This window comes from Gracilinanus agilis, chromosome 2 (genome assembly GCF_016433145.1).
Source record: "Gracilinanus agilis isolate LMUSP501 chromosome 2, AgileGrace, whole genome shotgun sequence".
Taxonomy (NCBI): Eukaryota; Metazoa; Chordata; class Mammalia; order Didelphimorphia; family Didelphidae; genus Gracilinanus; species Gracilinanus agilis.
In genome coordinates, this window is record NC_058131.1 from 614,795,340 (window position 1) to 614,817,199 (window position 21,860).

The following is a 21,860-nucleotide window of genomic DNA, read 5'->3' on the forward strand; positions in this document are numbered from 1 at the left end:
TTTTTGATTATCCAAAAATTGGATAATTAGCACATTTTTAAAATATTGAGTATATTATTTTGGGGGATTTGTATGATAATGATCTGGATCTCTTGTTATCATTAAAATATATAAATGTACTGTTATATTCACAAAATACTTGTTAATAGACTTTTGTATCTGATAGGAACAAGAATTTGTTCAGAAGCAACAACAGGAATTAGATGGATCATTGAAAAAAATCATCCAGCAGCAGAAAGCAGAGTTAGCTAATATTGAGCGAGAATGCCTCAATAACAAACAGCAGCTCATGAGAGGTATGTAGAAATATGCAGCTTCTATATGTAAAAATAGAAGCAATAACAATATTGAAAATAGTTTATGGAGTCGGTAAATCAATATTTTTCTTTTCAGGGAGAAGAAAGGATAAAATAGAAAAAAGTAGTAGAGAGGAATGGAGAACCTTTTTTAAAAGAAAATTTTTTATGCAAATTGAAAACTTAAGATGAAAAATTAGCTTCCTTAAAGTTTCTTTTATCTGCTTATCAGCTAAGTCAGTGATTCCCAAAGTGGGCGCCATGGTGATGGCCACAAGTACATTTGGGGGCAGTGAATAACTGTAGGGGGCGGTGATAGTATATGACAGGGGCACTAAGTAATATTTTTTCTGGAAAGGGGGTGGTAGGCCAAAAAAGTTTGGGAACCACTGAGCTAAGTACAGCCAGAAGCTCTCATTAGTGGCATTAGATTCTCTTAATATCTATATACCTTTGAATATACTTCATGAATATATAATGGGATGGAAATTTAAAAAAATACTCATTTCCTCCAAACATTTAGCTGTTATACATTCTTTCTCATTATTATCTAGATGGAATTTTGGAGAGTGTTATTAGTTAACTGTAAATATAAAATTAGAACAGGATGGAAAGAAGTAATAAATTGCTAATACCTATACAACTTATAATTTTTCATTTGTACTTTCAAATTTAAGTATACATAAACTACTGGATAGAGAATACACATTTTAGGTGGATATTAAAACAACAAAGTAAGAATATGTTAGAAAAGAACAAAAGGATTTTTTAAATTAAATGCTTACATTCTATTTGTAAAGGACAGCAGTCAATAAATTCATTAATAGTGTAAAGAGATTACATTCTCCCACACTGACATATGTACACACACACACACATTCTCTAAACATAAACACAGCTTAAATTCATAAATGCCTCTTTTGCTTTAAGACTAAAGTTCTATTAAAAATCACAATGGGAATTTAATTATTTGATGCAACTACTAATCTAGTATTTTTCCAACAAACACAAGTATTTATATTATAGAACTCAGGTTATAGTTAGTAGACATCCATTAATATACAACTGAACATTACACCAAAAATGGTTCTGAATACAAAATTTCTTTTAATTTTGGTGACTCCTGATTTCATGGTACATATTACAAAAATTTTTTTTATGAAAACAGGTTTTAAATATTAGAAAGAAATGGTAAAAAATTATTTAATAAAACGATTGAGTTTTCATGTAGGGCTGAAGCACTTAAAACTGACCCCAACCATCAATAGACAGTTAAATTGCAAGGAAACTAGAGAATTCCTTTCTTCCCAAAAGGCTATTTTTGAAAATTGTTTTCCTTTTCCAGCTCGTGAAGCTGCTATTTGGGAACTTGAGGAACGACACTTACAAGAAAAGCATCAGTTGCTTAAACAACAACTCAAGGATCAGTACTTCATGCAAAGACATCAACTACTTAAGCGCCATGAAAAGGTTAATGAAAAGACACATGTCCCCTTTCTTCCTTTATGGTATTTGAAGGGCTTTTGAATATAACTAAAGGGAAAAGGGAAAGGAACAAGCATTTATTAAGTCCCTACTATGGACCAGGTATTGTGCTAAATGTATTACAAATATTTTCTCATTTGATCCTCACAATAAATCTGAGAGGTAAGTACTGTTGTTATAATCCCATTTTACAATTGAGGAAACTGTATAGGGTCACAAAGTTAATAAGTATTTGAGGCTGGATTCAACTTGGCTTCAAATTCAGCTTAGGGTATTTTTTTTTTTTTTTTTTGTGGTTGGGGTGAGGGTGAGGATTTTATTTTTTACATTTATATTGATATCTTTTGTTTTTGCATCACCTTAATTTCCAACTATAACCTTTCCTCCTTCTCTACCTATTGAGCTGTCCTTTCTAACCAAGAATGAGGAAAAAAAGTTAACAAAACCAAGTAGCATAATTAGGACCAGGCTTTATCATTTTAATTACATTACAACTGGTTTAGCTTTTTCTTTTCGTTTTGACTATTCTTGTAATTTCTAATTCTGCTTACTTCATACTTTATGATTTCTTAAAAATTCTTCTTTGAGTTCTTTGAATTGATTATTATTATTTGTACCTACTTAGGTATTCTAAATGCCACATTGTCTTTTGTTCTTACTATCTTTTATCCTAACACATTTTTTTAAAGAATTATGGAGTAGTTAACTATATCCTGATCATGGTTGTAAAACTAATAAAAGCAGGTAATTGAAACATATAGTTGCATTTATGAAATATCTTCATTTTGCTTCCTCATAGTAGTTTCTTAGACCCTATATTTCAAATATTAAAAATGAAGTTTTTACTTAGATCTTATTAGAAAGAGAATTTCAAAAATTAGTTTATTATGCACTTAATTTTAAACAACAGAAAGATAAAACAAACATCTACTTATAATTATTTTTACTTAAAGCACATTAACTACATTTTTGTAGTAAATTAAATTATTGTGTGTCTGATTTTTGATGGTAATTGAGGAAGAAAACAAAGACTTGTCTTTAAAGATTTCAGTTTGTTGAAAAAACTACATTTTTGAATGAGTTAAAAGGAAAGCAAGGGCAGGTTGGTAAAGAAATGAAGGAAGAGTTAAGTATTTTTCATTTCATTCTAAAAAATACAAGATTTTGTAGAAGAAAAACTTGGTCTTTCATATTTCTTAAGCATCTATTGCATGGAGGACTTTTAGTTAAATAGGCAGATTTTCTGGTATTATATTAAAATGTAGATTTTGTATTTGTATATAGTGGAAAATTTCCCCGAATGGTTTTTTAAAAATTAAGTGCATAAAAGTCTAAAAGCAAATAAATCTTTGACTGAGATTTGTTGTTTTTTTTAACTCCTACCTTCCCTCTTAGAATCAGTACTGTTTATTGGTACTAAGACAGAAGGGAGGAGTAAAAGCTAGGCAACATGGGTTAAGCTAGGAAGTGTCTGAGGTCAAATTTGAACCCAGGTCCTCTTTTCTCTAGGCCTGGCTCTCAATCTACTAAGCCGTCTGGCTGACCCTTCATATTTGCTTTTTCCAAAAAATTAACAAATTTTTAGTAAAGCATCTATGTTCTTTTTTAAATCTTCCAATATTTTTTCCCAATTACATGTAAAAAGAATTTTTAACATTAGTTTTCTAAAATTTAGAGGTCCAAATCTTCTCCTTTTCTCCTTTCCCTTATTAAACAAACATTTTTATATGTGATATCATGTGAAACATATTTCTGTATTGGTTATGTTATAGAAGCCAACATAAAAAAATACCCAAAAAATCTTATGAAGGAAAATAAAGTGAAAAATGTATGCTTCAGATTCCATCAGTTCTTTCTTTGGAGGTAGCCCTAAGCCTTCAGAATTATCTTAGATCATTGTATTGCTGCTAATAGCTAAGTTATTCAGTTTATCATCACATAATACTGCTGTTACTGTGTACAATATTCTCCTCATCTCACTTCTTTGCATAAGTTCATGTAAGTCCAGGTTTTTCTAAAAGAATCATGCTCATCATTTCTTGTATCATAAGAGTATTCCTTTACAATAAAATACTATAACTTGTTTAGCCATTCTTTGTTTGATGAACATTCCCTCCACTCCCACCTCTCTTAAAAAATATCTTTGAGAGACAAACCTAGTAATGCAAAGCATCTATTTTCACAGCACTGTGTTAAGACCTTGGTGAGACCAGGGGAGTTAAAAAATGAATATGGTTTTGCTTTTAAGAAGTATAGTTTGGCAATAAACAATATGGAAGTGTGTTATGCATAATAATAAATGTATGGCCCAGATCAAATTGCTTACCATCTCCAAGTGGAGAGAGGGAAGAGAGGAAAGGAGACAGTTTGGATCTTATACTTTTGGGAAATGTATGTTGAAAATTATTATATGTAATTGGGAAAATAAAATATCTTTGAATTTAAAAAAAGTACAGTTTGAGAAGAGAAATTATATTAGACATATATTATATGCCGATGTGCAGTTTCAGTCCTCCACAGCATATAGCCTACTATTTAAAGCATAAACACAGTATCATTTGAGGATAGCTCCCAATTCTTCCCTATTTCATATTTCAAATCCCTTTGATATTTTCTGTCACCCTTTCCACTTTTGTTCTCTCTTTGACCAAGAAGTATTCCTTTTCTTTGCCAAGACTAACCCATTTCTTTGTGGATTTTATTTAATCCTCCCACCCCATTCACTCCCCTATGTCTCATTTTCAGTCATTCTATTAGCTCCTCAGCTACCTGCAAACATGCCCAAGGCTACTCCATCCTTAAACATCCTTTCCTTGAATCTACCATCCCCTCAAATTGTCCTCCTTTATCTCCTCTCCCTTTTTTAGCCAAACCCCTTTGAAAATGGAATTTATGCTTATTATTTCCAATTCTCTTATTTTTCAGCCATTGTAGTCTAGTTTTCTAACTGAAACTACTTTCTTGAAGGTTACCAATGTTCATTTAATTACTAAATATAATAGTCTTTTCTCAGTTCTCATTTTTTTTAGCTTTTCTGCAGTATTTGAAATTTTTCTCCATTTGTTTTTATGCCACATGGAACTTCTCACATATTTCTGGCTCTATTCTTTTCAGCTTTCTTTGCTGGATCATTATCCATATTTGGTTTTGATCTCTGTGCAGATAACTCTCAAATTTGTATATTCGGCTCTATTCTCTCCCCTCAACTCCAGTCCTGCATCACTTACTGAACATTTTCAGTTGGATTTCCTGAAAGAAAAATTAAACTTTATGTCCAAAGCACTAATTATTAGATTTATTCACCCCACCCTCAACTTCACAATTTTTATCGAATGGCCTCCTATCCTACCCTTTGAAGTTTGTAGCTTCTCTCTCACCCTTTACATCCAATCAGTTGTCGAGACCTTTTAAATCTCTTTGCACATCATCTCTTATATCTGTTACTTTCTCACTCCTCACATAGTCCTCGCTTCTTACCAGGACTATTGTAGTAGCCTCTCCTTAGTCTCTAGTTTCTAGTCTTTCTTGCCCATATTCTGCACAACTGCTAAAGTGATATTCAAGGTTCAGCTTAAGTGCTACCTTGTGTCTGACATCTGTTCTTCCCTCTTGCTCCCTTAATTGTTAGCGCCCTTTCTCCCTCTGAAATTATTTTAAATTTACTTTGAATATATTTTGTAATTATTTACCTGTGTTCATTTCTACCTTCTATTCTTCCAGTAATTCAGGTGCTTGAGGACAGAGACATTTCTGTCTTTTAATATTTTTACTCTAAAGACTATAAAGATGCCATAAGAGTAGATTGTGGAGCATCTTGAATGCCAGGTTAACAAATTTTGAATTTTATTCTGTAGATGACAGGGAACCATTAAAGATTATAGTTGGGAGAGTAACATGATTCTTTAGGAATATTAATCTGTTGGTAGACTGCATGATAGATAGGAAAGGGAGAAAAATCTCAGATATCATTTGTTTGGTATAATTCATTAAACTAACAGTTGTGAGGCAAATGGCACATATGTAACTGACATATTTTAAGAGCCATTCATTGGAAATATTATACAAGTTTTAATGTGTTAATAGAATTATAGTTACATTATTTTTTTATTGTAATGTGTTTAAGGATATATCTTCTAAAAGATATGACAGTGCCTAAAATTAAAGTTGGTATAATGCATTATTTCAACATCAGTATATTACATTTAAAACTCTTATAGGAAACAGAACAAATGCAGCGATATAATCAACGTCTAATTGAAGAGTTAAAAAACAGACAGACTCAAGAAAGAGCAAGACTACCTAAGATCCAGCGGAGTGAAGCCAAGACTCGGATGGCTATGTTTAAGAAGAGTTTGAGAATCAATTCAACAGGCACCCCGGACCAAGACCGTGACAAAATTAAACAGGCAAGGAGCTAAATTACTTAATTCAAATACTTAGGTATTTAAAATACACATTTAACACCACCTTCAGCCTAATGAGACACAACCAAAATCAGGATAGATGTATAGCTATAATCAACTTCTTAGGGCTGGTGCTGTTTAAAGAAGGGTGCCCCTACCTGACCCAACCTTCCTCCCCCCCCCCCCCGACCTTGAAATAGATTGATTTCAGAAATTAATTGGAACTGTACTAATCTGGGGAATAGTGATAAAGCTGTACTAAATTGCTCAAATTTAAATTGTTATATTGGCTCACTGTGACACTACTGACAGAACTTCTTATTGCACTTTCATCCATATACCACCTGGGTTTCATAGCAGTTAAGAGGGTGTGGGGAATATAATCAGAAGATATCAAAAGCCTTGATGTATAGAAAGAAGTTGTGGAGGGTCATTTCTAATCTGAATCCAGCTTTACAGTTGAGGAAATATAATTTTCATTACTCTTGTTATAGCATGAAGCTGTGATAAAGGTACTAGTAAATTAGAATAACTTGATAGTGCTCATTTAGTGAAGACTCACAAGCCATTAAATTTAGCCTGCATTTCCCAGATATTCTCATCACAGGGCAAAAAGTAAGGCATTCTCCTTTGGCCTTATTTGTGAAAAGAACCAGAATTTTTTAAGTATGACTTTTTTTTCTTTCCTGATTTATTTAGAGGAAGGAGCTTGGAAAACTTCTTTAGCTCATTTCTGACACACAGGCATAATGATAAAATAGATTTTTATAAGTTTGAAAATAAATTACTGTCATAACTTTATTGTAACTTAAAATTTCCAACTTAATTTATTAAGTTAAAATCCTTAAAGGACATATGATAAATTAAGATGCTTATAATTCTATTTTGCTTCCTGGTTTGTTTGTCAGTTTGCTGCTCAAGAAGAAAAAAGACAGAAAAATGAAAGGATGGCTCAGCACCAAAAGCATGAGAATCAGATGCGGGACCTTCAGTTGCAGTGTGAAGCTAATGTCCGAGAATTACATCAACTACAGGTTAGCTTTATAAGCACTAAAACAATGGGAGCTCACATAATTTAATCAATCATTTGTACAGACCTAAGGGAGAAGCACACTACCTAGTAGTAAAGTAATAATCTAAAGAATTCTTAAAATAACTATCTACCTCCTCTTTTCATTAGCTTTGTATTTTTAATATTTTGTATCTCAGAGAAGACACAAATATATTTAAAATTGAACCAGCTATGACCAATGTACTTTTAAATAAAAATTTTCTGTTAAGTCAGTATAAATTGGAATTCATTTATTACTGTTTCCTTGAAAATGGTGTTCAGAAGTATTCTTAGGGATATAGTTTCTCACACTTCTAAGGGGGGAACTTTAGAGAAGATTTTCTTTGTTACTTATCTAGAGTATACAGCTCCCATTGCCTGAGATTTATAGTTTTTGCAGTTGTTATGACATTTTAGGCATCCAGTAAATATTTGTTAGGTTGAATTGTTTTACAATGGTTACTAAATTTTAGTATCTAGTATCAGTGGTAAAGTATAAACAAAACTGCCTTCTGATTTCTTTGATAAGTTTGCAAGTTTGTTTCCTAATAGAAAAAAGTAACAGAGAAGTAGTAGAATTTATTCATTCTACTTAACCTTTTTATATACAGTAATTGACAAATCTGACTTTTAAGCCAGAAAAAAAAGCTTTGTTTTAAGCCAGGTTTCATTTTCTGAATCTTGACCATTGTTTAAGAAAATTTTAGTATCTATCATTGTGTGATATCTAATTTCAAGTCAGTAATCACATTTTGAAAACACCGTAGTGGAAAATCACCTATTAGTTAAAAAATATTCCTAAGTCCTCTTTTTGAAAAAGCAAAAACATTGGAAACAACCTATTGGGCTAGAATATGGCTGAATAGATTCTGACATATTAACATGATAGAACATTATTGTACTATATAGAAAGATAAGACATACAAAGAATTTGGCAAAATCTATATGAAGTAATTGGATCAGTTGATTACAGTTGCATTTTTTTAAAAGAAGGAAAAAGGAAGGAAAGCCAAAAAGTAAAAACTTCAAACAGAAAAGGATAATAAACAAGCATTTTTTCCCATTTGTTTGTTAATTATTTTGGTGGTTCTTTAATAAGTGTTAATGATTGTATATTGGATTTACTTGTTATTGATTGTTTTTAATGATTACTAAGTTTTAAAAGAAATGATTTTTTCCCATAAAAGTTTATTGAGTTGAATTAGTATTATCTACAGGTATGCTTTTTTTCTATATTTTCAGAATGAAAAATGCCATCTCTTGGTTGAACATGAGACTCAGAAACTAAAGGAGTTAGATGAGGAGCATGGCCAAGAATTAAAGGAGTGGAGAGAAAAATTGAGACCCAGGAAAAAGGTAACTTAAATAAAAAAGAGATTAAAAGCCACTATCCCAAATCTGTATAATTTAGTGCAACAAATTTGAAGCCAAATTGGTAGTAGTTTGATAGTTGTCACAGAAAATAAGAATCTCAAAAAGAGAGCTCATAAAATTTTTTGTTTACTTTGTGTTATTCTTCCAAGAAGTTATCACATCGCAGTTTTAAAAATAAATCTCAATTTCACTAGCAGATTTTGGTAGGTAGTTATCTGCTCTTCATTCAAATGCACTTAAGAATTTAATAATTTTTTGTTACATCAGAATTTTCAACATATATATTTATTTCCTCAGCCAAAAAGTGAACTGTGTGAAGACTCTAAAGACATTGAGTCTTCCATCATTATTTATTTAGAACAGTCTTGAATTAAAAGTATATAATTTTGCGATTGGAAAATGTTTTTCTGTTATGATCACATTTGTTGCTACTTTAGGATTATGATGCTACATAATATTAGGTGGACTGGAGTTAGGTAACTGTGGGAAACTTGCTGATATCCAAGGATGCCTGTCAGCCAATTCAGTTTTCTCTAGAGCCAATTTAGGTGTAGGTAAACTGGTCAAACTTAGTTTGCCAATATGAATGGTTACTTGCTATAATTTTGAGTTCAAAATTCAGAATAAGAAAACAGTAATATTTTTATATTCTCTGGAGATTCCAGAGTGAAAAATGTTTCTTTTATCTTCTACCTGAGGCAGTGGTGGAGAGCAGCAAAAGGCTTAAGGATGTAGAGGAGTGGGACTGGAAATATTCTGGGGCTGAGACTATTTTCATTATTATTTAGAGCAAATTCTATTTAAACTCACATTATATGACAACTTTTTTTTTCCTCCTCTCTACTCTTCCCCATATTCTCTTATTCTATGCCCTTTTCCTCTCAGACACTGGAAGAAGAGTTTGCCAGGAAGCTTCAGGAACAAGAAGTGTTCTTTAAAATGACTGGGGAGTCTGAATGTCTTAACCCTTCAACCCAGAGTCGTATCTCCAAATTCTATCCAATTCCTAGCCTGCACTCCACTGGATCATAACTCCAGAAAGTATGCTTGGTCTTTTTTAAAATTTGCTATTCTCTTCATCTTTTGCCACACTAAAACCTACAACTTCATTGGAGAGTTCATGAAGACAATCACCTGCATCACTGTTTAAGTGGGTTTTTTTGGTTTGCTTTACTCAGAATGTTATGGCAGAGATGGAGAAGGTAACTAGGGCAAACATCGTTTGCTCTCTGTTAGACAGAGTGTCTTAGTTATTTCTTAAGATGTTTTTTTATATTAAACTAAAAACATCTTTATTCTTTAGACATTAAGTTACTCATAAAAGTGTTAAGAGAAATAATGTTTGACATTGCAGAAAACCTGTCATGTAAAACATTGTTAATAAGTATCTTTTTAACTGAGCTTAGTTCTCAATGATGACTAAATTCCACAATTGAAACACCACTATATAGAGTTTGGAATTTTGTGTGGTGAATCAGCTTTCATTAAAAAAGACATATAAATTACTCAATATGTTTATTTAGTAAAAGAATTTATTATGTTTTATCCTTAAATTCAGTAACAAACCTTTTTGAAAGAGAAGAATTTTTCAACAGTTTGTCTAAAATAACTATGTTACAAGTGTTCAGTCTAATAAATGAAGGTGCTTTCTTTAATATAGTGCCTGAAATATGTAAATTTGTTCACTTCTATAATAGGATTTTCTTTCCTAGGTTGAGGGAGGAGAGAGAAAAAGTACTCTTAGCATTAATGTTACCATTTAAAAAATCTTGCTGCTACTAGCCTTTGTCAAAATTCTTACTCAAAAATATTTTGCACTAAAATGCATAAAGGTGAAAAAATCCTATTAATAGTTAATTATTCTTACAAATTTGGAAGTTCTACAAACTGAAATAAATACAGATTTAATAGTTACAGTTTAGCTTAACGAGGATAGCCCATTTTCTTTAATATACTTGGACTAGTTGAATGGCTTCTCTCTCATCTTACCAAAGTCTTCATTTAAAACTCTTTTAGAGACTTAGAGACCTTGAATTATATTTATAAACACAGTGAACAAAATTAAAAAGAAATATTTTGAAGACTTTTAGAATACACAAAAAGATTTAAGTTAAATATTTAGACCTATGTTTTTGGAATTGCATTTTTTTTATTTTGAAATTTGGTTTCTCACATGTTACAATTTTACTTTGTTTTAAGTTGATGTATTTTAAATTATTTACTTTGATTTGCAGTGGGTAAAATCAAACTTTCATCATGTTTGTGATAGGTATAGCTATTAAAGAATTATTCAGTTACTTGCTCTTTTGAGGGTTGGAATCTCAAGTATGAGTCATATCAAGACAGTGTTATAAACTGTGCTATGATATGTGAAAGATAAGTATGTATATGATACTTGCTTTCTGTCATTTAAAACCCACTATCTTATAAGAGTCCTTGGGTACCCAGTTTTAAAAGATCTATTTTCTCTTTTGCTGGTTTGTATTAAATAGGAGGCTGGTGGAACTCCTAAGAGTGTAATTTCCTTTAAACACTGTTGAGATAAGGAAAAGAAATGTAAATAACAATTTCATTCTCTTGCAGTTCACTGAAAAAACTTTGGATGCAGAAGCTTACTCTGTCAGTTGTTTAAGTGATTGGAAAAATGCATGTTGAATTTTAATTTTGTAATTAATGTTTTTGATAAGCATAATTTACTTGGACTACTTTATAGCTAGCCTTAATTTCTGGCCAAGTTTTTTTTAAATATATATATATATACATATATATAAAAATATATCATGTATTGCTTGTAAATTCACACATCATTTTCATTCAAATGTGTTATTGTATGCGGAACTCTTAAATAGCTTATTCTCAAATTTTGGGATGAAAGATGTTCTGGAAGGCCTTTTTAAGCTACATCTTTATAAAAGTAATTAATATTCAGTATGAAAATGGAAATTGTTTATATTGTTAACATAAAAATATTACAGTATCATGATGTCCAATGTATTCAATGATTTATTTGAATTGGGGGACAGTGAGAGGCAGAGGAGGAAAATAGATGTGTTCACATACCACTTTTTCCTTGGAAAATATCAGTTCATTGGCTTTTTGTATTCACTCTTTTCTCAGCAGAGGATTTTGGTGTTTTCATTCCTTAATTGATATTTCATGTGCTAATAGTATATTGGGAACATAACTACTTTCCTCTGAATATTTGATATCTTCTACTCTATTGAAGTTGCATGTTCACATTGTTGATTAAGGAGATCAGGCCAAGATTATGATTGCTGACTTTAGGTAAGTTTGTTAGAAAGCTTTATCCTGATTGTAATGCCCTTGTTTTGTATCTCTCTTTCCACTAGATTCAGTGTTCAAGAATGAATTCTGCCTTAAAGAATGGCCATTTTCCAAAAGGTTAGGGAAAGAATAGAGAATTACATGTTGGAATCAAAAGTTAAGTCCAAAATGGAAAAACTGATAAAGATCCTTTTGAAAATATTTTGTTGTATAAAATTATAATTGAATATTTGTGTGCTTACCCATTGTTAGCCTCAACTATGAAGTTTCATTTTTGCATTCAAATAAAAGATAGGGATTTTTTTTTCTCTGAGGAAAGTAGTTCTTTGAATCCTCGGTGTGTAGTCATAACCATTTTTGGCTTGTTTTCTATGTTAATCTGGAAGAACATGCAACGAAGTGTATATCCAAAATATCCTTCTATTTTTTTCCTGTGTAATAGATGTACACTCCTAATGTTCTTAGGCAGATATAACTTAGCTAGTCATGCTAAATATCTGTTTCCTAGCCCTTCAATCTATAGTTGGGGTGTAAATTGCTAAATTAAGTTAAGCTCATGTGAATTTATGAATAAGCTTTTCTTACCCTTTTCCTTGGGGCCTGGGGAGGCCACCGGTTGGGTAAGCAGAAAATTCAGCTTTTTCCCATTTAGCTGATATAATGATCTCCCTGTAACCTGTGATAGGTTAAGCTGAATTTTAATTAAGACAAAAACCAGAACCACAGCTACCTCTAAGAAGTAGTGTTTTCCTCAAGCACAAAAACGCTCAGGCATACTAGGCCCAATTCATTGTAGGGTCTCCAATTTTATAAGCATCAGCAAGTTTTAGAACTGCCTTTTGTAATCTCCCAAACCCACTTTAGCTAATAGTTCTCTCCCATACCATTCAGTGCTTAGAAGAGAAGGTTCTTCAGAAAGAGCCAAATTTAGTCAAATTATTAGGTAGACATGGATATATGATTAAAGGAAAATCTAGAACTGAGAGAGGAAGGTATTTCTAGTTCCAAGAGTGGAAATTGGTTCTTTTTGAGAAAAAGGTATTTTACAGGAAATAGTATAATCTTATGAAAAGCATTTCTGATGAAGGCCCAACAACCCAACACCTGTCTTGTTGCCATGGTGATATTGGTTTTGCTCTAGCTTTAAAGTTCTGCTTCCGAGTTTAAGGCAGAACATCCTGTCAGTTTCCATATAGACTGCTGCTGTAGGTGATGCTGTTCTGACTTGCGATGTCATGGCTCCACAAGTTTTTCAGAAAGAACTTTTGTTCCAGTTTGTGCCTCTTGTCTGCTGGAGAGCAAATGTCTTTGCAGTTGTGGGATTGACACACTAAAATAAAGTAATTTCTTAATCTATTTGGGGAAGCAGTGTTTTGTTAAGAATCTTGTTAAACAAATCATCCTGCTTAAAAACTGGCTGCTTTGTTCTTTTTTTGCAACTATTGGTGATCTGAGTTTTTTCTCCTCTGCTTATTGGCTTTTTGGGCATCATGCCCATGACCGTTGAGGCTAATGCTAAGCCTTCTCTGTACTGTTATGTGTATGTGCATACACACTCACAACTACACACACACACACACACACATATGTATACAGAAGTTCTGTGGCTTTTCTTACTAAGTAGAGATATCAATGTGGTAGATTCAGAGATTATTAGAACTAGTATCAAGAGATTTCGGAGATATTGTAGACCTATCCTGTTGAAATCTATTTATCATCTCTGATAAGGACAGCTTAGTTGATAAGAAAGTAATGGGACACTGGAGCTGCTTCTCCGAAATGCCATTGAGTCACAAGTTTATTATATATGAAAATTCAAAATCCCTTTCACCCAAAAGTACAGAGTTTTACAGCTTTGTAGGCTTTGCAATTAGTTTAGACAACACACAGAAACCTCAGAAACTTCAAGGTGAAGATAAGAACTAGGCTGGACCTTCAGCTACGTGATTATCAGCAAGCTAACTCTGAGAATACTTTTCTCAGGGGCAAAATGCCCCTGCTAAAACTAAGGTTTTGGCCTTGGTTTGCCAAGCAGCTGCATTTCTGACCAAAGGGGAAGAATGTTAACTTCTTGACTGTTGGTTTGCTAGGAGTTTAAAACTTTTCATTAAGGCCACAATACTTTTCAACAAGAAAAGGTGTGGATCACAAAAGGGGTCAAAAGAGGAGTCTCAGATTTTTATCTATTTGAGACTATTTCTCTTATTGGTTTCCCACACTATCCCTTTAGCTTCAGGCCCATAGAAGTAAATTCAGTGGTCAATAAACATTTTGTACTAAGCACTGTGCTACATTACTTGAACAAAGACATAGAAAAAGTTCATAGTAAAACTGGCATTTGAAACCAAGAGCTGCTTCCTTTTGGTCCAGTGTTCTTTTCTGCTATGCTATGCAATCCAAAGGCCTTTTAAAAGAAACGAAGGCACATGGGCTGAGGAGGCCATGATTGGGGATGTGGACTCGAAATTACCACACCAATGCAAGTAACAATAATTTGGAAATAGGTCTTGAACAAGGACACATGATAAAACCAGTGGAAATGTGCGTCGGCCATGGGTGGGGGGAGTGTGTGGGGGGAAGGGGAAAGTAGGAGCATGAATCATGTAACCATGTTAAAATTGAATATTAATAAATGATTAAAAAATTAAAAAAAAAGAAACAAGGGCAATGCCATAACAATCAGACTACCAAAAATTATTTTATAGAGCTAGAAAAGGTGAAAAATATCAAGAGAATTAATTTAAAAAAAGTGAAGGAAGGTGGCCTATTCTTACCAAATCTTAAACTGTATTATAAAGTGGTAATCATCAAGACAAATCTGGTACTGGCTAAGAAATAGTATGGTAGATCAGTGGAATAGATTAGGCACATAATACATAATAATAATGACCATAATAATCTAGTGTTTGATAAATATGAAGATCCGAACTTTTGGGACAGGAACTCACTATTTGACAAAAACTGGGAAAACTTGAAAACAATATGGCAGAAGTTAGGTGTATCTCACACTATCCTAAGGTAAGGCCAAAATAAGCAGACAATGTAGACAATAAAGGATAATAACTATAATCAAATTGGAGGAACATGGAATAGGTTAATTGTCAGATCTATGGATATGGGAAGAATTTATAACCAAATGAGATAGAGAACATTATGAGAGGTAAATAATTTTGATTATATTACAATTACAATTTTGCACAAATGAAACCAATGCAGCCAAAATCAGAAGGAAAGAGCTGAGAAAATTTTTTGCACATGGGTCTGATAAAGGCCTCATTTTTTAAAATTTATTTATTTTATTTTTTAGAAAAAATTTTTCCATGGTTACATGATTCCTTCCCCTTCTACCCCCCCCCCCAGTAGCTGATGCACATTTCCACCTTTCCACTGGTTTCTTAATGTGTCATTGATCAAGACCTATTTCCATATTATTGATAATTGTTCTAGGGTGGTCATTAAGAGTCTACATCCCAAATCGTGTCTGTATCAACCCATGTTCAAGCAGTTGTTTTTCTTCTGTATTTCCATTCCTGTAGTTCTTCCTTTGAATGTGGGTAGTGTTCTTTTCCATAAATCCTTCTGAATTATCCTGGGTCATTAACATTGCTGCTAGTACAGAAATCCATTACTATTCCACTTTACCACAGTGTATCAGTCTCTGTGTTTAATGTTCTCCTGGTTCTGCATCTCCTTTCTGCATCAATTCCTGGAGGTCTTTCTAGTTCACATGGAATGCCTCCAGTTTATTATTCCTTTGAGCACAGTAGTATTCCATCACCAACAGATACCAGAATTTGTTCAGCCATTCCCCAATTGAAGGGCATACCCTTGCTTTCCAGTTTTTTGCCACCTCAAAAAGCATGGCTATAAATATTTTTGTACAAATATTTTATCTATGATCTCTTTGGGGTACAAACAATGTTTGTACCCCAAAGTGGTATGGTTGGATCAAAGGGCAGGCAATCTTTTATCACTCTTTGGGCATAGTTCCAAATTGCCATCCAGAATGGTTGGATCAATTCACAAGTCCACCAGCAGTGCATTGATGCCCCAATTTTTCCATATTCCCCTCCAATATTCATTACTCTCCCCTGCTGTCGTTTTAACCAATCTGCTAAGGTGTGAGGTGGTACCTCAGAGTTGTTTTCATTTGCATTTCTCTAATTATTAGAGATTTAGAACACATTCTCATGTGCTTATTGATACTTTTAATTTCTTTATCTGAAAATTGCCTATTCATATACCTTACCCATTTATCAATTGGGGAATGGCTTGATTTTTTGTACAATTGATTTATGTCCTTGTATATTTGAGTAATTAGACCTTAATCAGAGTTTTTTGTTATAAAGATTTTTTCCCAGTTTGTTTCCCTTCTGATTTTTTTGCATTATTTTTGTTTGTGCAAAACCTTTTTAATTTAATGTAATTGAAATTATTTATTTTACATTTTGTAATTTTTTCTAACTCTTGCTTGGTTTTAAAATCTTTCCTTTCCCAGAGGTCTGACAAGTATACTATTCTGTATTTGCCTAATTTTCTTATAATTTCCTTCTTTATATTCAAGTTATTCACCCACTCTGAATTTATCTTCGTGTAGTGTGTGAGATGTTGATCTAAACCTAATCTCTCCCATATTGTTTTCCAATTTTCCCAGCACTTTTTGTCAAATAGTGGATTTTTGTCCCAAGGCCTCATTTAAAAAAATGCATATAGAACTGAATCAAATTCATAAGAATACAAGTCATTTCCCAGTTAACAAATGGCCAAAGGATATGGGCAGGCAGTTTTTAGACAAAATCAAAACTATAGTCATGAAAAAATGGTCTAAATCACTACTGAGAAATGCAAACTGAAACAACTCTGAGGTACTACTTCACACCTAGCAGATTGGCTCTATGACAGAAAATGAAAATGATAAATGTTGAAGAGGATGTGGAAAAATTGGGACACTAATGCACTCTTAGTGGAGTTGTGAATTGAACCAACTGTTCTGGAGATCACTTTGGAACTATGCTCAAAAGAGCTATAAGACTAGGCATCCCCTTTGATCCCACTATACCATTACTAGGGCTGTATCCCAGAGAGGTTTAAAAAAAAGGATGAGGTAGTGGGGAAAGACCTGCTTGTGCATTATTGCAACCCTTTTTGTGGTGGCAAAGAATTGAAAATTGAGGAGATGCCCTCAGCTGGGGAATGACTGAACAAGTTGTGGCATATCATTGTGAGGGAATAGTCTTGATGCTAAAGGTAATGATGAGCAGATAATTTCAGAAAAGCCTGAAAAGACTTACATGAACTGATGCAAAGTGAAGTGAGCAAAACCAAGCAAACACTGTACACAATAACAATATATAATGATTAACTATGAATGACTTGGGTATTCTCAGCAATACAATGATCTAAGACAATTACAGAGGACTTATGATGAAAAATGCAATCCACCTCCAGAGAAAGAATTGCCACAACATGGCCAGTATGGAAATATGTGTTGCCTGATATCCTATATAAAATCTCTATCAAACTGCTTACCCTCTCAGGTATGGGGTGAGGGAGAGAATTTGGAACATAAAATTTTTGGAAACTGATATTAAAAATAGTTTTTACATGTAATTGAGGAAAAATATTTAAAAATAGGGAACTTTAAAAGGAGAGGAAAAATCAAATATATCATCATTGCATTTTTATATTTACAAAGTTCTATTTTTAGGATTAAGAGATTTTTCTTTTGTATTTTAATAACATATTGATATCTTTTATTTTTTTTCTGTCATTTTAATTTCCCATTCTATCTCACATCTTCTATTCAGGGAATTAATTATCCTTGATAGCAAAGGATAAGAAAGAGGAAAAAACCAGTTCAGTAAAATTAACTTGTACATCAACACAGTCCAACAGTATATGTAGTATTCCACACTCATAGTCTCCCACCTCTTCAAAGAAGAGGGATTCTGCACATAATTTAACAATAGGATGATTAAACCTACTTTCACCAAAGTAATTTTATGTATACCATGACTGTTCATTGGGAAAAATCCACCACTGAATAATTAACATTTTTCTTTAGCTTTGAAGATTGACTAAAAGTACTTAAGGAGGACTTGCCCAGGTTCTGGTTAAGATGGCGGCAGAGTAAGGAGCAGCTGCTCGATCTCTCCTAACCGAAGCATACAGGACTCAAGGGGAAATAAAAACGAGCCCAGACGAACGAAGGAACCTCACAACAGGGCGAAGCATTGAAGGTACGCAGAATCGGGGCATTTCCACACCATAAAATAGGGGTGAAACAGCTCTCACTAAAACACGAGAGGAAGAAGCCCCTCCCTCACCCCCACACCACACACCTCGCACAACGCCAAGGCCAAAGCACAAGAGTGAAAATAGGACAGGGGCAACCAGTAAATCACTAGCAGCCCCAGGGCTTATACCTGTGTGCTGCAAGACAAGGGACCCCAAGTGGCTGGGGGGCGCGCAATTTCCTGAGCATCTGCGTGGGTGAAGGCACTGCCTCGGGCCGGGACAGAGATCTCTAACCCAGGGACTTTCTCTAGATTCTGCATGGGTGAAGACAGTGCCCTAAGTGAGAATAAATATCTCTAACACAGAGACTTTCCCTAACTTCTGTGCGGGTGAAGGCAGTGCCCTAGGCTTGAATAAAGATCTCCAGCCCAGGCTTGGTCCTCGAGTGAGGACCTGGAGCAGAGGGGAGCCCGGCTGTGGAAGCAGCCCCTGAGACTGCTGAAGGAGCCTCGGGCAGAGGGGCAGACCGGGGTCTACCAGGAGGCCTGACCCCGAGGTCAAGGAGACCGGAGATCCCGGGAGCTTAGAAAGCGCAGGCAGACCCTGAGTGTGAAGACAAAGCTGAAAGGGGGCGGGGCTAACGATGGCAAGCCGAGAACTCCAGAAGAAGAAAAAGATTATCAAGAAAAACTCTGGAACACTCGACAACTTTTACACAAAGAAAATCCAGACAACAGAGGAGGACAAACAAGTAATCATATCCAAACCCTACCAAAAAAATGAAAGCTGGTCACAAGCTATTGAAGAGTTCAAAAATGAGATGTTGAAGAAGATGGAAGAGATCTGGCAAGAAAATAACAGCTTAAAAGGCAGAATTTTGCAATTGGAAAGTGAGGCTCAGAAATCAAATGAACTGATAAGCAAATTGAACACCAGAAATGACCAGATCGAAAAGGAAAACCAAAAGATTATGGCCAAAAACCAGTCCTTAAAGGCTAGAATTGAAAACTTAGAACACAATGATCTCTCAAGACAACAAGAACAAATAAAACAAAGTCAAAAGACTGATAAAATAGAAGGAAACATGAAATATCTTAATGAGAAAGTGACAGACCAAGAAAACCGGTCGAGAAGAGACAATTTGAGAATCATTGGTCTTCCTGAAAAGGCAGAAATTAATAGAAACTTGGACTCCATACTTAAAGAAATTATTCAGGAAAATTGCCCTGAAGTTCTACAACAAGAGGGCAATATAGACATTGAAAGGATCCATAGAACACCCTCTACACTGGACACAGAAAAGTCAACACCAAGGAATATAATAGCAAAATTCAAGAGCTTCCAAGTAAAAGAAAAAAATCTTACAAGAAGCCATAAAGAGACAATTTAAATATCAAGGAGCACCAATCAGGATCACACAGGATCTGGCAGCCTCCACACTAAAAGACCGCAAGGCTTGGAACACAATATTCAGAAAGGCAAGAGAGATGGGTCTTCAGCCACGGATCAACTACCCATCGAAACTGACTATATACTTCCAGGGGAAAGTATGGGCATTCAACAAAATTGAAGAATTCCAAGTTTTTGCACAAAAGAGACCAGGACTAAATGGAAAGTTTGATACCCAACCACAAAAATCAAGAGAAACATGAAAAGGTAAATAAGAAACAGAGGGAAAAGAAAGAAAACTTATAATTTTAAAAATTTGACTCTTTAAGGGCTTAAATAAGATCTAATTATCTGTATTACTATGTGGAGAAATGCTATGTATAATTCTCTGTAGTGAACTCTATTTACTATTATAATATTCACTATTATAGCAACCAGAAGAATAATTCATAGGGAGAGGACAGGATACTAAATGGTCTAAGATGACATGGGGGTGGGTGGGAAAGAGGCGGGGAATAATAGGGAACACCAAGAAAAATCTGAGTAAATAAGAAAAATAGGATATTCTATTACACACAAAGAGGACATGGGAAGGGGAGGAGATAAATACTATTATAAGAAGGAGAGGAAGAGAGCATTAAGAGGGAATAATCAAACCTTACTCTCAGTGTAATCAACCTGGAGAGGGAAGAGTAGCTTTATTATCCATTCAGATAAAAAACTCTTATCTAACCCTACTGAGAAAGTCAGAAGGGACAAACCAAAGGGAGCAGGGGATTGGGGAGTTCAAAAAAGGGAGGGAAGAAGAAGGGGGAGGGAATTCATTAGGCCTTTAAAAAACAAAAAGAGAGGAATAACAAGGGAGGGGGCAGAAAGGGAAGTCAATCAAGGGAGGGGATAAGGGATACCGGCTCAAAGCAAACCACTGGTTTAAAAGAAAATAGTGTAAGAAGAAGGGGTGGGTCTAGGGGAGGATACAAAAATGTCAGTGAATGCACAACTGATAATTGTAACTCTGAATGTGAATGGGATGAACTCGCTCATAAAATGGAAGCAAATAGCAGAGTGGATCAGAAACCAAAATCCTACCATATGTTGTCTACAAGAAACACATATGAGGCAGGTAGACACACACAAGTTTAAGGTTAAGGGCTTGAGCAAAATCTTTTGGGCGTCAAGTGAAAAAAAGAAGGCAGGAGTGGCTATTATGATCTCTGACAAAGCCAAAGTAAAAATAGATATGATTAAAAAAGACAGGGAAGGTCATTACATCCTGATTAAAGGCAGTATAAACAATGAGGAAATAACACTGCTCAATATATATGCACCAAGTGGTATAGCATCCAAATTCATAAAGGAGAAACTGGCAGAGCTCAAGAAGGAAATAGATAGTAAAACCATAATAGTGGGAGATCTAAATATTCCTCTTTCAGATCTAGATAAATCAAACCAAAAAATAAATAAGAAAGAGGTAAGAGAGGTGAATGAAGTCCTAGAAAAATTAAATTTAATTGATATGTGGAGAAAAATAAATAGGGACAAAAAGGAATACACCTTTTCAGCTGTACATGGTACATTCACAAAGATTGACCATGTAATAGGACATAGAATCATTGCAAACAAATGCAAAAGAGCAGATATAATAAATGTAACCTTCTCAGATCATAATGCAATAAAAATAATAATTAGTAAGGGCACCTGGACAGGCAAATCAAAAACCAATTGGAAATTAAACAATATGATTCTCCAAAACTAATTTGTCAGAGAAGAAATCATAGAAACAATCAAAAATTTCATTGAAGAGAATGACAATGATGAGACATCCTACCAAACTCTGTGGGATGCAGCCAAGGCAGTACTCGGGGAAATTTATATCCTTGAATGCATATATTAACAAATTAAGGAGGGCAAAGATTAATGAATTGGGCATGCAACTCAAAAAATTAGAAAGTGAACAAATTAAAAACCCTCAGATGAAAACTAAATTAGAAATACTAAAAATTAAGGGAGAAATTAATAAAATCGAAAGTAAAAGAACTATTGAATTAATAAATAAGACTAGAAGCTGGTACTTTGAAAAAACAGATAAAATAGATAAAGTACTGGTCAATCTAATAAGAAAAAGGAAAGAAGAAAACCAAATTGACAGTATTAAAGATGAAAAGGGAGACCTCACCTCTAATGAAGGGGAAATTAAGGCAATCATTAAAAACTATTTCGCCCAATTATATGGCAACAAATATAATAATTTAGGAGATATGGATGAATATCTACAAAAATATAAATTGCCCAGATTAACAGCAGAAGAAATAGAATACCTAAATAATCCCATATCAGAAA

General features: G+C 33.9%; 1 protein-coding gene across 2 annotated transcripts in view; it reads left to right on the forward strand.

The window, feature by feature from the left end:
- SLK (STE20 like kinase) overlaps nt 1-9,768 on the forward strand; it is a 65,324-nt gene extending 55,556 nt beyond the window's left edge. For both annotated transcript variants that reach the window (XM_044665548.1, XM_044665549.1), the window contains 6 exons: nt 167-296; nt 1,642-1,766; nt 5,999-6,187; nt 7,093-7,218; nt 8,478-8,591; nt 9,495-9,768. In XM_044665548.1, the coding sequence (XP_044521483.1) occupies nt 167-296; nt 1,642-1,766; nt 5,999-6,187; nt 7,093-7,218; nt 8,478-8,591; nt 9,495-9,641 (831 nt within the window). In that variant the 3' untranslated portion in view covers nt 9,642-9,768. The remainder of the gene's footprint in view (nt 1-166; nt 297-1,641; nt 1,767-5,998; nt 6,188-7,092; nt 7,219-8,477; nt 8,592-9,494) is intronic.
- Nucleotides 9,769-21,860: the final 12,092 nt, after the last annotated feature.